Source organism: Mauremys mutica, unplaced genomic scaffold (assembly GCF_020497125.1).
Source record: "Mauremys mutica isolate MM-2020 ecotype Southern unplaced genomic scaffold, ASM2049712v1 Super-Scaffold_100475, whole genome shotgun sequence".
In the NCBI taxonomy this organism is placed as follows: domain Eukaryota; kingdom Metazoa; phylum Chordata; order Testudines; family Geoemydidae; genus Mauremys; species Mauremys mutica.
This window is the reverse complement of record NW_025423349.1, coordinates 177,848-191,025: the sequence shown is the minus strand read 5'-3', so window position 1 is coordinate 191,025 and position 13,178 is coordinate 177,848. Positions and strand designations below refer to the sequence as shown.

The following is a 13,178-nucleotide window of genomic DNA, read 5'->3' as shown; positions in this document are numbered from 1 at the left end:
CCCAAGCGGTGATCCACGTTTCTGCCTCGGCGTCCAGCAGACGCCTGGCGGCTTCTGAGCGCATTTGGCCAGGGGTGGTGGTGGCCAACGTGCCCCCCGATTATAATCCTGGAGCCGGCAGGCTGCTGGTGCCCCACGGTAATCGCCTGGCGCCGAATCCGCCGGCAACCCAGGGCCCCGGTTTCGAACCCAGCTGGGGTGGGCAGCCATGTCTGTGGGGATACAGCAGGTGAACTGATGGCCCGAGGCTGTCGGGTCCTCTCTGCTGGGAGCCACTAACTGAGGGTCGCTGCTCGGTGAGCCGGTAACGGGAGCAGGGTGAGGTCACTGATCTCAGCTCGATTTCCCCTTTCCCGGGGGGGGGCGGGACGCACCATGGGGCTGCTGGGAGCCGGACGCCACTGCAGGGCGAAGAGCTGAGAACGGGTGTGCTCAATGCATGCCCTGGGTGCCCGGCTCAGGGCCCACAGACCCAGAACCCCACAGCCGCCTATGGCCCCGCCAGGCACCCTGCTCTCATCAGTGCGCCCCCTCCCCAAGCTGAATGGCTTTGGGGCAGGGCCACATCCCGTGAACCCCCCCACCCCACCCCGGACATCAGAGCCGTCCAGCAACTGGGCCCAGGGCCGAGTTGGATCGGGGGGGGGGGGGTGACTGACCGGGGTGGGGGAAGCTGTTGGAGGAGGGAAACTGAGGCGGGCAGAGGTGCCTGTGGAAACCCAGGGTGGGGAATGAGTGGAGAGGGGCGCTCTGGTCAGTCACAAGCCGGGGTGGGGGGGAACAGATGGGGGAGGCTGTCAGCAAAGCTGGCCCCAGCTGATGGGGGGGGGCTGGTAGGAGGGGATCCCATGGGGGGCAGGGCTGTGGCTGGGGGGTGCTGGTAGGAGGGGAGCCGGGGGGTGGTGGGAGGGGATCCGAGGGGCTTTGGCTGGGGGGAGTGGATCCCAGGGGGACCCTGAGGGGATGGGGGGGCTGTGGCTGGGGTGGGGTTGGTAGGAGGGGATGTGGGGGGGGCTGGGGGGAGGGGATCGGGGGGCTGTGGCATGGGGGGCTGGTAGGAGGGGATGTGGGGGGGACCCTGGGGATGGGGGGGATCAGGGGGGCTGTGCCTGGGGGGGGGCTGGTAGGAGGGGATGTGGGGGAGGGGATTGGGGGGCTGTGGCTGGGGGGGGAGGGGATGTGGGGGGGACCCTGGGGCTGGGGGGATCAGGGGGGCTGTGGCTGGGGGGGGCTGGTAGGGAATGTGGGGGGGACCCTGGGGATGGGGGGGATCAGGGGGGCTGTGCCTGGGGGGGCTGGTAGGAGGGGATGTGGGGGAGGGGATGTTGGGGGCTGTGGCTGGGGGTCTGGTAGGAGGGAATGTGGGGGGGAGGGGATGTGGGCGGTTGGGGCTGGGGGGGGCTGGTAGGAGGGGATGTGGGGGGGAGGGGATCAGGGGGGCTGTGGCTGGGGGGGCTGGTAGGAGGGGATGTGGGGGGGAGGGGATCAGGGGGGCTGGGGGGCTGGTAGGAGGGGATGTGGGGGGAGGGGATCAGGGGGGGCTGTGGCTGGGGGGGCTGGTAGGAAGGAATGTGGGGGGGAGGGGATCAGGGGGGCTGGGGATGGGGGGGCTGGTAGGAAGGGATGTGGGGGGACCGGGATCAGGGGGGCTGTGGCTGGGGGGGCTGGTAGGAGGGGATGTGGGGGGGAGGGGATCAGGGGGGCTGTGGCTGGGGGGGCTGGTAGGAAGGGATGTGGGGGGGAGGGGATCAGGGGGGCTGTGGCTGGGGGGGCTGGTAGGAGGGGATGTGGGGGGGAGGGGATCAGGGGGGCTGTGGCTGGGGGGGCGGGTAGGTGGGGATGTGGGGGGAAGGGGATCAGGGGCTGTGGCTGGGGGGGCTGGTAGGAAGGGATGTGGGGGGGAGGGGATCAGGGGGGCTGTGGCTGGGGGGGCTGGTAGGAAGGGATGTGGGGGGACCGGGATCAGGGGGGCTGTGGCTGGGGGGGCTGGTAGGAAGGGAAGTGGGGGGAGGGGATGTGGGGGGCTGGGGGCTGGTAGGAGGGGATGTGGGGGGAGGGGATCAGGGGGGCTGTGGCTGGGGGGGCGGGGATGTGGGGGGCTGTGGCTGGGGGGGTGGTAGGAGGGGATGTGGGGGGGAGGGGATCAGGGGGGCTGTGGCTGGGGGGGGAGGGGATGTGGGGGGACCCTGGGGCTGGGGGGATCAGGGGGGCTGTGGCTGGGGGGGCTGGTAGGAGGGCATGTGGGGGGGAGGGGATCAGGGGGGCTGTGGCTGGGGGGGCTGGTAGGAGGGGATGTGGGGGGCTGGGGGCTGGTAGGAGGGAATGTGGGGGGGAGGGGATCAGGGGGGCTGTGGCTGGGGGGGCTGGTAGGAGGGGATGTGGGGGGCTGGGGGGGGTAGGAGGGGATGTGGGGGGGAGGGGATGTGGGGGGCTGGGGGCTGGTAGGAGGGGATGTGGGGGGCAGGGGATGTGGGGGGCTGTGGCTGGGGGGGTGGTAGGAGGGGATGTGGGGGCTGTGGCTGGGGGGGTGGTAGGAGGGGATGTGGGGGGGAGGGGATGTGGGGGGCTGTGGCTGGGGGGGGAGGGGATGTGGGGGGACCCTGGGGCTAGGGGGATCAGGGGGGCTGTGGCTGGGGAGGGCTGGTAGGAGGGGATGTGGGGGGCTGGGGGGGCTGGTAGGAGGGGATGTGGGGGGGAGGGGATCAGGGGGGCTGTGGCTGGGGGGGCTGGTAGGAGGGGATGTGGGGGGGAGGGGATGGGGGGGGGTGGGGGCGGGGGGGGAGGGGAGGTGGGGGGACCCAGGGGCTGGGGGGATCAGGGGGGCTGTGGCTGGGGGGGGCTGGTAGGAGGGGATGTGGGGGGGAGGGGATCAGGGGGGCTGTGGCTGGGGGGGCTGGTAGGAGGGGATGTGGGGGGGAGGGTGGCTGGGGGGCTGTGGCTGGGGGGGGGCTGGTAGGAGGGGATGTGGAGGGTTGGGGCTGGTAGGAGGGGATGTGGGGGGAGGGGATGTGGGGGGCTGGGGGCTGGTAGGAGGGGATGGGGGGGGGAGGGGATCAGGGGGGCTGTGGCTGGGGGGGAGGGGATGTGGGGGGAACCTGGAGATGGGGTGATCAGGGGGGCTGTGGCTGGGGGGGGCTGGTAGGAGGGGATGTGGGGGGGAGGGGATGTGGGGGGCTGGGGGCTGGGGGGGAGGGGATGTGGGGGGACCCGGGGCAAGCGGGGAACACGCGGGCTGAGGCAGGGGCGCGCTGGTAGGAGGGGATGTGGGGGGGAGGGGATCAGGGGGGCTGAGGCTGGGGGGGCTGGTATGAGGGGATCAGCGGGGCTTAGGCTGGGGGGGCTGGTAGAAGGCGATGTGGGGGGTTGGGGATGTTAAGAGGGGCTGTGGGTGGGAGGGGAGGTGGGGGCTGGGGGGTGGTAGGAGGGGATGTGGGGGGAGGGGATCGGGGAGCTGTGGCTGGGGGGGAGGGGATGTGGGGGGACCCTGGGGCTGGGGGGATCAGGGGGGCTGTGACTGGGGGGGGCTGGTAGGAGGGGATGTGGGGGGGAGGGGATGTGGGGGGCTGGGGGCTGGGGGGGAGGGGATGTGGGGGGACCCTGGGGCTGGGGGGAACAGGGGGGCTGTGGCTGGGGGGGGCTGGTAGGAGGGGATGGGGGGGGGAGGGGATCTGGGGGGCTGTGGCTGGGGGGGCTGGTAGGAGGGGATGTGGGGGGCTGTGGCTGGGGGGGCTGGTAGGAGGGGATGTGGGGGGTTGGGGCTGGTAGGAGGGGATGGGTGGTGGAGGGGATGTGGGGGGCTGAGGGGGTGGTAGGAGGGGATGTGGGGGGGAGGGGATCGGGGGGCTGTGGCTGGGGGGGAGGGGATGTGGGGGGACCCTGGGGCTGGGGGGATTAGGGGGGCTGTGCCTGGGGGGGCTGGTAGGAGGGAATGTGGGGGGACCCTGTGGGGGGGGCTGTGTCGGGGTGGGGGGCTGGGGTACGGGTGCCGGGAGGGGTCACGGCGCCGCGAGCGAAACGCGCACAAAGGGAGGCCGCAGCCTGTCGCCACCCACGTGTGCGACCCCTGCCGGCCTCACTTCCGGCCCGCAGCCCCGCCCCTTCCTGCCGGCCCATCCGCCCATTGGCTCGGCGAGCTGTGACGGGCGTGCGCCCCGGCCAATCGCCGCGCGGCGTGTTGGCGCCTGACTCACCCCGCTCGCGGGCGGGGCCGCCGCCCAATCCCCGGGGTGGGGGGGGCAGGGCGCCTTGACGTCACACGCCTCTTTTCAATCGGCTTCGACGTCACCGGCCGTGAGCCGGGCGGCCAATGGGAGCGGGGCCGGGAGGCGGGCCCTGCGGGGGAAGGAGCCAATGGGCGCGGGGCCGGTGGGCGGGCGGCCAATGGGAGCGCGGCGGGGGCGGGGCCTGCCGGGGGGTTATAAGACAGGGCGAGGCGGGCGGGGGCAGGATCCTGCCCAGGATGTCTGCGAGTCTGGAGAGCCGGTGAGTGCGCGCGCGGCCCCGGCTGGGCCTGACCGGACCGGACCATTTCCCAGCGAACCCCCCCGCCCCCCCCCGCTGCAGTGGTCGCGGCCACCGCGGCGTTCTACTCCCTGCTCGCGGGCCGTTCCATGGGCCGAACCATCCCGCGGCGGGGGGGGGGCAGTTGGGCGAGACCATTATAGCAAAGCGGCGTTTAGGCCGCGAATCGACCCCCACACACGCACGCACGTAGGGACACGCGCTCCATGGGCGGTACCATCCGTTTGGTGGTGGTGGGGGGTGTCCTCCCGGTTTGGGCGGTGGATGGACCAATCCATTCCCTTATTTTCCCCGGGGGGGGGCGGTCGAGTCCATTTAAACCACCTCCTCTCCGGAGAACGCGAGCGGAGCCATCCGGGCCCGGAGCGCGGGGGGGGGGGGAGAGAAAGGTGGGCGAGACCATTCCCGCTAAGGGGGAGGGGGCGCCGTGTGAGCCACCGAGCAGGGGGTTGGACGGAACCATCCCCGCCCGAGTTGCGGGGGGGGGGTTGTGCGACGCCATTTTGTGACGGTGGGAAGCTCTGGATGCGGCCTGGCCCCGGACGGAACCATCTGGTCCTGTGGCGGGGGGGGAGTGGAAGAGTCCATTATACCCGGGGGGGGGGTTCTAGTTAAAAAAAAAATTGGGGGGGGCACAAGACGGAACCACCCGGCGCGGGGGGGGGGGTGCGGGTTGGTTTCTCCCGGGCGGATCCATTGGGTAGCAAACGGGCGAATCCATTCCTGCCCCGCGCGGGGGGGTTGGGGGGAGGCGCGACCCCGCCGGGCCGCCTCCATTGTCCGGGCATCCGGGGACCGCGGCCGTGACGTCACGCCGGCCGCCCCGCCAATGGGCAGGGCGAGGGGGCGGGGCTTCCGGCCCGCGTGGGGACGGGCGGGCGGGGGGGGAAGGCAGGCCAGAGGCCTGAGCACGTGGAGCGAGGCCTGGGCCGGGCGCGGGGGGGGAGGGGTCACTTCCGGCCCCCGCCTGACACGGGGGGGGAGGGGAGGACCCCAGGGGGGAGGGGAGCAGCTGGGGGACCCCTGGTGGGGAGGCAGGAGATGGGGGGGGGCCCTGGGGAGGGGAGGGGAGGGGGGGAGGCAGGAGATGGGGGGGGACCCTGGGGGGGGAGGCAGGAGATGGGGAGGGTGATGGGAGGAGATGGGGGGGGGGTTAGGAGGAGTTGGGGAACCCCAGGCTGGGGGGGGGAATGGGAGGGAGATGGGGGGGCATGATGGGAAGTGTTGGGGAACCCCAGGCTGGGGGGGGAGCGATGGGAGGAGGGAAAGGAGGAGGCGGCCGTGGGAGGAAGGAAAGGGGATAGGAGGAGTTGGGGGACCCCAGGAGGGGGGAGGCAGAAGATGGGGGGGGGGGAGGAGTGGGGGGGGGACCCTGGGAGGGGGGAGTGGGGAAGGCAGGAGATTGGGAGGAGGGGGGCAGGCTGGGGGGGAGGGGGGAGCTGGGGGACCCTGGGCCGGGTGGGGGGATTGGGAGGGAGGTGAGAAGGTAGGAGATGGGGGGGGGGGATAGGAGGAGTTGGGGGACCCCAGGTGGGGGGGGGAATGGGAGGGAGATGGGGGGGGGGTAGGAGGAGTTGGGGAACCCCAGGCTGGGGGGGGGAGCGATGGGAGGAGGGAAAGGGGATAGGAGGAGTTGGGGGACCCCAGGCCGGGGGAGGGATTGGAGGGGGGGCAGGCAGGAGTGGGAAGGGGGATAGCAGGTGTGGGGGGACGCTGCCTAGGTAGGAAGAGGGGGATTGCATCACCCCCACTTTGGCTGGGGCCAGGGTCCCCCCCAAGTCTCATAAGGGGAGGGGGATTCCGGGCCTGGGGGGTGGGGAAGGGCCCTGTGGGGGGGGGGGGTGAGACACCCCCTGGCTGTTTAGGCAGAGGAGGTGAAGAGGTTTTGGGGTTGCGGGTGTAGAAAGGGGAGGATTTGCCCTGCTCAGGGGGAGGTTTGGGGGGGGGAGATGGGTGCCGGGGGTCCTGATGGCATCTCTAAATGGACATGTGCATGTGGGGGGGGGGAGCCCAGCGGGCGAACGACCCCCAGGGACCGTGGGGGCGCCGTCTGGTTCTCCGTAACCTTGTCTAACCGCCCCCTCCTTTCTCCCCTTCTCCTTCCAGATCTAGAGACAATGGCCCCGAGGGAATGGACCCCGATGGCATCATTGAGGTGGGCAGGGGCTGGGGGTCGGGGGTCTGGAACAGGAGGCCGAGTTGTGCAGGTTTGGGGGAGGGGAGGGGGCTTCAATGGGCTCATGGGGGGGCATGTGTGGGGAGCAGTGGGGAACACATGGGGGGGGTGTTAACCCTTCTCTCCCCCCCCCATTTCAGAGCAACTGGAATGAGATCGTTGACAGCTTTGACGACATGAACCTGTCGGAGTCCCTGCTGCGGGGAATCTACGCCTACGGGTTTGAGAAGCCCTCCGCCATCCAGCAGCGAGCCATTCTTCCTTGTATCAAGGGTGAGTCGGCCCCCGGGGAGGGGGCGAGCGATCCCCGCGGGGCGGCGTTCGGGGGGCGGGGACCCCGGCCGGACACACACACCCCCCCCCCCGGCTAATGGACAAAGAGGCGTCTGGTTGGTGGCGCGGCTCTTGAATCCAGCGGGGGGGAGAGAGACGAGCCCTCGTTCATCCCAGCGCAAGATCCCGGGCGGTGGTTGTGGCTGGTTCATGCTGGGGGCACACGGCTGTCAGGGCTTCTCAGGATGCGGCCACCTCTGGGGCGGGGTGGCCGGTTACCCAGGGACCCCTCGCCCAGCGCTGAGATGCAGCCACCTCTGGGGCGGGGCGGCCGGTTACCCAGGGACCCCTCGCCCGGCGCTGAGATGCGCCCACCTCTGGGGGGGGGCGGCCAGTTACCCAGGGACCCCTCGCCCGGCGCTGAGATGCAGCCACCTCTGGGGCGGAGCGGCTGGTTACCCAGGGACCCCTCGCCCGGCCTGAAGATGCAGCCACCTCTGGGGTGGGGCAGCTGGTTACCCAGGGACCCCTCGCCTGGCCTGAAGATGCGGCCACCTCTGGGGCGGGGCGGCTGGTTACCCAGGGACCCCTCGCCCAGCGCAGAGACGCAGCCACCTCTGGGGCGGAGCGGCTGGTTACCCAGGGACCCCTCGCCCGGCACTGAGATGCGCCCACCTCTGGGGCGGGGCAGCTGACCGGTGATGTCTGGTCTTCCCCCAGGTTACGATGTCATTGCACAAGCTCAGTCTGGCACTGGGAAGACGGCCACCTTCGCCATCTCGATCCTCCAGCAGATCGAGCTGGACCTCAAGGCCACCCAGGCCTTGGTGCTGGCCCCCACCCGTGAGTTAGCCCAGCAGGTGAGCTGGCTGGGGCGGAGCAGTGCCCCGCCCCCCCCTCGTTTAAAGCGGTGACTCAGCCTGGTAACGATCCCTGCCCAGCTCCTTTCTTAACTCAGACATCAAAGGTGACAGAACCCAGGAGTCCTGGCTCCCAGCCCCCCTGCTCCAACCCACCAGCCCCCCAGGAGTCCTGGCTCCCAGCCCCCCTGCTCCAACCCACCAGCCCCCACTGCCCTCCCAGAGCCGGGGGAGAGAACCCAGGACTCCTGGCTCCCAGCCCCCCTGCTCCAACCCACCAGCCCCCACTGCCCTCCCAGAGCCGGGGAGAGAACCCAGGAGTCCTGGCTCCCAGCCCCCCCCTGCTCTAACCCACCAGCCCTCACTCCCCTCCCAGAACCGGGGGGAGAACCCAGGCATCCTGGCTCCCCACCTCCCCAGTGGTGTAAGAACATGGGTCCTTGGCATCAGAGCCGCTTCCTCCCTTGCTACCTGGGCAAAGAGGCGTCTGGTTGGTGGCGCGGCTCTTACATCTAGCAGGGGGAGAGAGACGAGCCCCCATTCATCCCAGCGCAGTATCCCGGGCGGTGGCTGTCGCTGGTTCATGCGGGGGGCACACGGCTGTCGGGGGTTCCCTGGTGCCAAGCGCTGAGATGCGGCCACTTCTGGGGCGGGGCGGCCGGTGACCCGGGGACCCCTCGCCTGGCGCTGAGATGCGGCCACCTCTGGGGCGAAGCCTGGCTCTCCGGCCGCTCACCCTCGCTTCCTCGCTGCAGATCCAGAAGGTGGTGATGGCCCTCGGGGACTACATGGGGGCCTCGTGCCACGCCTGTATCGGGGGCACCAACGTCCGGGCCGAGGTGCAGAAGCTGCAGATGGAAGCCCCCCATATCATTGTGGGGACCCCGGGCCGTGTCTTCGACATGTTGAACAGGAGATACCTGTGTAAGTTTTGTGGGTGGGGGGCGGTCCCCTCTCCAGGTGCCCCACCCTGTATCTGTTCGGTGATGATTCCCCATGCGTGTCAGCTGATCCCGGTGCCGCCTGGTGCCCCCTGCTAGGCGTTCTGCCGTCCGGGCCTGGCACAGGGGCTTCTGGGTGTGATCAGAACCGTCCGACTGAGAACAGCGGCCGGCTTGATCCCCGGCGGCCGGCTACTCCCTCCGTCCGGCTAACGGCCGCCTCTCCCCGCAGCTCCCAAATTCATTAAGATGTTCGTGCTGGACGAAGCCGACGAGATGCTGAGCCGGGGCTTCAAGGATCAGATTTACGACATATTCCAGAAGCTGAGCGGGAACACCCAGGTGGGCTTGGAACCCGGGGGGGACCCAGAACTGGCGTCTGGGAGGAGCTGGATCCAGAACTGGGGGGTCATCCAGGCTTTGGGCTTGCTGGAGGAGACCACCACAATCGAGGGGAGGAGGATGGGGAGTCTAGAACGGGGTGGGGGGTTCTAGGTTATTAGGAGGAGGGTGTCTCCGGAAGTGGCCAGACCTTACAAAGTGGTAGGACGAGAAGCTCAACTATCCATGGGGAGTTGAACCCAGCTGCCGGGATCTAGAACCGAGGGGGTAGCACGAGACCGTAAGGAGCTGGGATTGTGGTGACGGGGCGAAGCCCAAGCAGCAGTGGAATGAACTGAGTGGCGGAAAGGGCGGAGCTCTGAACCCAGAGACTGGACTGGTCCGTAAGGAGTTAGAACTTGCAGTAAAGGGGGGTCTAGAACCCAAAGGGTAAGTCCATTGGGGGCAGGGTGGGGATTTAGAATCCAGGGGCTAGTCGGTGGGGTGCTGCAGCTACTAGTAGAGGGGTTTAGAACCCGGGGAGCGGGAGGCACCAGTGGGAGGATCTAGAACCCGGGGACAGGTGCTAGTAATGGGCAGCTAGAACCTCCAGTGGAGGGGTCTAGAGCCCAGAAGGGAACTGGAGCCACCAGTAGAGTAGAGGGGTCTAGAACCCAAGGGGCAGGACCTAGTCATTAGGGAGCTAGCTGGAGCCACCAATGCCGGGATCTAGAACCCGGGGAGCTGGAACCACCAGTGGAGGGATCTAGAGCATGGGGCGCTGGGGCCACCAGTAGGGTAGAGGGGTCTAGAACCCAGGGGACAGGTGCTAGTTAATGAGGAGCTAGAACCACCAGTAGAGTAGAAGGGTCTAGAGCCCATGGGGCAGTTGCTAGTTAATGGGGAGCTAGAACCACCAGTAGAGGGGTCTAGAACCCAGGGGGAGATGCTGCACCTGTGAGAGCAGAGGGGATCTCTGGGTGGGGCAGGCTGGCAGCAGTGCCTCTCACTGCCCCCCCTCCGCCCCCCCAGGTGGTGCTCCTGTCGGCCACGATGCCCATGGACGTGCTGGAGGTGACCAAGAAGTTCATGCGGGACCCGATCCGCATCCTGGTGAAGAAGGAGGAGCTGACCCTGGAGGGCATCCGGCAGTTCTACATCAACGTCGAGAGAGAGGTGAGCGGGGTGGGGGGAGAGCGTTGGGGGTTGAGAGCCCAGGACTCCTGGGTTCTCGTCCCATCCCAGCCGCGTGGTCTTGGATTTATGGAGGGGTCCTTCCATGGCATCTCCATAGTGTACCCCATGCGAGAGCGATGAGCCCCCCTGAACCATGGCCACCCCCAATGTCTCTGGGTCTCGGTCCCTGAAACGCGGCACAATGTGCTGTCTTGGGAGTCTGGAGGCCCTGCCGGAGTTGGGAGCTGACTTTCCAGGGGTCCCCCCACATCAGTGGGGCGGGGTGGGGGGCCTGTCAGCCCTAGCCCTCACCCCCACTGGTCCTGTCCCCCCCCCCAGGAGTGGAAGCTGGACACTCTCTGCGATCTCTACGAGACCCTGACCATCACCCAAGCCGTGATCTTCATCAACACCCGCCGGAAGGTGGACTGGCTCACCGAGAAGATGCATGCCCGGGACTTCACCGTCTCTGCCATGGTACGGGGGGGGCGGAGCCAGGACGCCTGGGTTCTCTCCCCGGGGCTGGGAGCCAGGACGCCTGGGTTCTCTCCCCGGCTCCGGGAGGGGAGTGGGGGGCTGCATGGCTGTGGATTTATGGTGGGGGTCCCCCACCATGGCCCCTCCATAGTGTACTCCATGCAAGAGCAGCTGGCCCCCCTGAACCATGGCCGCCCTAGTGCCTGTGGGTCCCGGTCCCTGAAATGGGGGGCACAGCTGTTTTTGAGGGGGGGTCCCCCAGACACCCCTCCCGCATGCGTTAGTAGCTAACCCACAGTCCTAACGACCCTCTTTTCTGCCCCCCCAGCACGGAGACATGGACCAAAAGGAGCGGGACGTGATCATGCGGGAATTTCGCTCCGGCTCCAGCCGGGTCCTCATCACCACTGACCTGCTGGTGAGGACGCTGGGGGGCTGTGGGAGGGACTGGGGGGTGTTATGGGGTGAGTTAATTTGGGGGAGGCTGCTGTGGGGGGCTGGGGTTGGGTCTGCCCGGGGGGGGAGGGGAGAGCCGGAAAGATCCGGCCCCTCTTAAAATGGCTGCCGTCACATGACAGCGGCCATCTTGGGTGTCAGTGAACCCAGGTGTCCTGGGGGCTCCCCCCCCCCAAGGAGATTCCCTCTCCGCCCAGCCCCCCCGTGCTGTATGCGGAATGTAGCTCCTTGGCACACCAAGGGGGGGCTGCTCCGTGCGGCGGGCGCCCCCACCCCTGGGCCTCGGCCACGGAACGGCAGCCCACAGGCCGGGCACGGGCCCTGCCCCACACGTGGGGGGGCCGGGGCCTGAACGTGGATTCTTCTCCCCCCCCTCAGGCCCGTGGCATTGACGTGCAGCAGGTGTCGCTCGTCATTAACTACGACCTGCCCACCAACCGGGAGAACTACATCCACAGGTACCGGGGGCGGCCCCTGCCCGAGCCGGGGAGAACCCAGGCGTCCTGGTTCCCCGTCCCCCTGCTCTAACCCACCAGCCCCCCCCCTCCCCTCCCAGAGCCGGGGAGAGAACCCAGGTGTCCGGGCTCCCGGCCCCCCCTGCTCTAACCCACAAGCCCCCACTCCCCTCCCAGAGCCAGGGAGAGAACCCAGGAGTCCTGGCTCCCAGCCCCCGCCTCCCCTCCCAGAACCAGGCGTCCAGGCTCTCAGCCCCTCCCAGAGCTGGGGAGAGAACCCAGGCGTCCTGGTTCCCCGTCCCCCTGCTCTAATCCACCAGCCCCCCCTCCCCGAGCCGGGGAGAACCCAGGTGTCCGGGCTCCCAGCCCCTCCCAGAGCCAGGGAGCGAACCCAGGTGTCCGGGCTCCCAGCCCCCCCGCTCTAACCCACTAGCCCCCGCTCCCCTCCCAGCGCCGGGGAGAGAACCCAGGCGTCCTGGCTCCCAGCCCCTCCCGCTGTAACCCACCAGCCCCCCTCCCCGCCCAGCGCCGGGAGAGAACCCAGGCGTCCGGGCTCACCCCTCCTCCCCCCCCTCCCCAGGATCGGCCGAGGGGGGCGCTTCGGCCGCAAGGGGGTGGCCATCAACATGGTGACGGAGGAGGACAAGCGCACCCTGCGCGACATCGAGACCTTCTACAACACCTCCATCGAGGAGATGCCCTTGAACGTGGCCGACCTCATCTGAGCGCCCCCCGCGGGGCGCCCCGGGCGCTGCCCCTCGCGCGCCGGCGCCGGACACTTTTTTTAATTATTTTCCTCTTTTTTTTTTTTTTTTGATTTATTTTTGTTTTGTTGTTGTTGGTTCTTTTGAATAAATGTCACTTTTTGGAGGTGAAAAAAAAAAATCCACTTTAGTGTTTCGTGGCATTTCTCTGGTCTCTGTCCACTTCTCGCTGTCTCATGCCGGGGGTCCCCCCCCTTCTCCCCCGTTTCCTTCGTGTTCCTAGAACCGGCTGTGCCCGGACGCCTGGGTTCCAGAACCCAGGCGTCCGGGCTGTGGGCGGGGAGAGAACCCAGGCTAGCCCCTCTTTAACTGAGGGGGCGCAGGTGGGATCCTGGCTCCTGTCCGCTAAGACGCCCCTGGGATGTGCCAGCTTCTCTCCCCGCTCCAGCGTAAGAACCCCGGAGTCCTGCTCTCCCAGCCCCGCCCCCCATACAATCTGGCCGTCTCTTAACGAGCCCCCCAAGCTACCCCACCCTGATCCTGGTGCTAAATCGAACTGCTTGCAAGTCGGACCTACCTCAGGGTTGGTAGCTGTCGGGGGGAGGGAGCCCCCCCAAATCAGTTGCCCCCCAAACATTAAGCTAGAAATTTCTCCCCCCCCGCACTCAATTTTTTTCTCCCCCCCCCCACCCAACAAAATTGTGTGCGACCTTTTTACTTTTTTTTGTATAGTATTTATTGAAAGGAAACGAACGTACCAAATAAAAATCTTCTTTCAAAATGGCAGCTGCTTTGGGTTGTGTTTGTAAAGTGGGGGT

At 68.3% G+C, this 13,178-nt stretch overlaps 1 protein-coding gene and 2 non-coding genes across 3 annotated transcripts; all 3 read left to right on the top strand.

The window, feature by feature from the left end:
- Window positions 1-4,405: 4,405 nt before the first annotated feature.
- On the top strand, window positions 4,406-13,144 carry EIF4A1 (eukaryotic translation initiation factor 4A1). The gene is made up of 11 exons (XM_045001404.1): window positions 4,406-4,482; window positions 6,628-6,676; window positions 6,838-6,970; window positions 7,691-7,830; window positions 8,586-8,754; window positions 9,004-9,113; window positions 10,125-10,268; window positions 10,608-10,745; window positions 11,074-11,163; window positions 11,580-11,659; window positions 12,237-13,144. The coding sequence occupies exons 1-11, from the start codon at window positions 4,460-4,462 to the stop codon at window positions 12,379-12,381; spliced, it is 1,221 nt and encodes a 406-aa protein (XP_044857339.1). The 5' UTR covers window positions 4,406-4,459; the 3' UTR covers window positions 12,382-13,144.
- LOC123361392 lies at window positions 8,809-8,935 on the top strand. Its single transcript, XR_006576155.1, has one exon. It is a non-coding gene; the product is annotated as a small nucleolar RNA SNORD10 (small nucleolar RNA).
- Window positions 10,847-10,984, top strand: LOC123361391. The gene has a single exon (XR_006576154.1). It is a non-coding gene; the product is annotated as a small nucleolar RNA SNORA42/SNORA80 family (small nucleolar RNA).
- Window positions 13,145-13,178: the final 34 nt, after the last annotated feature.

What these genes read in the sequence shown, in the direction of transcription:
- EIF4A1 (XM_045001404.1), top strand. Translation starts at nt 4,460, where the DNA reads ATGTCTGCGAGTCTGGAGAGCCG. An exon ending in CCCGTGAGTTAGCCCAGCAG is followed by an intron (nt 7,831 to 8,585) that starts GTGAGCTGGCTG and finishes TCCTCGCTGCAG; the next exon opens with ATCCAGAAGGTGGTGATGGC. An exon ending in GTTGAACAGGAGATACCTGT is followed by an intron (nt 8,755 to 9,003) that starts GTAAGTTTTGTG and finishes CTCTCCCCGCAG; the next exon opens with CTCCCAAATTCATTAAGATG.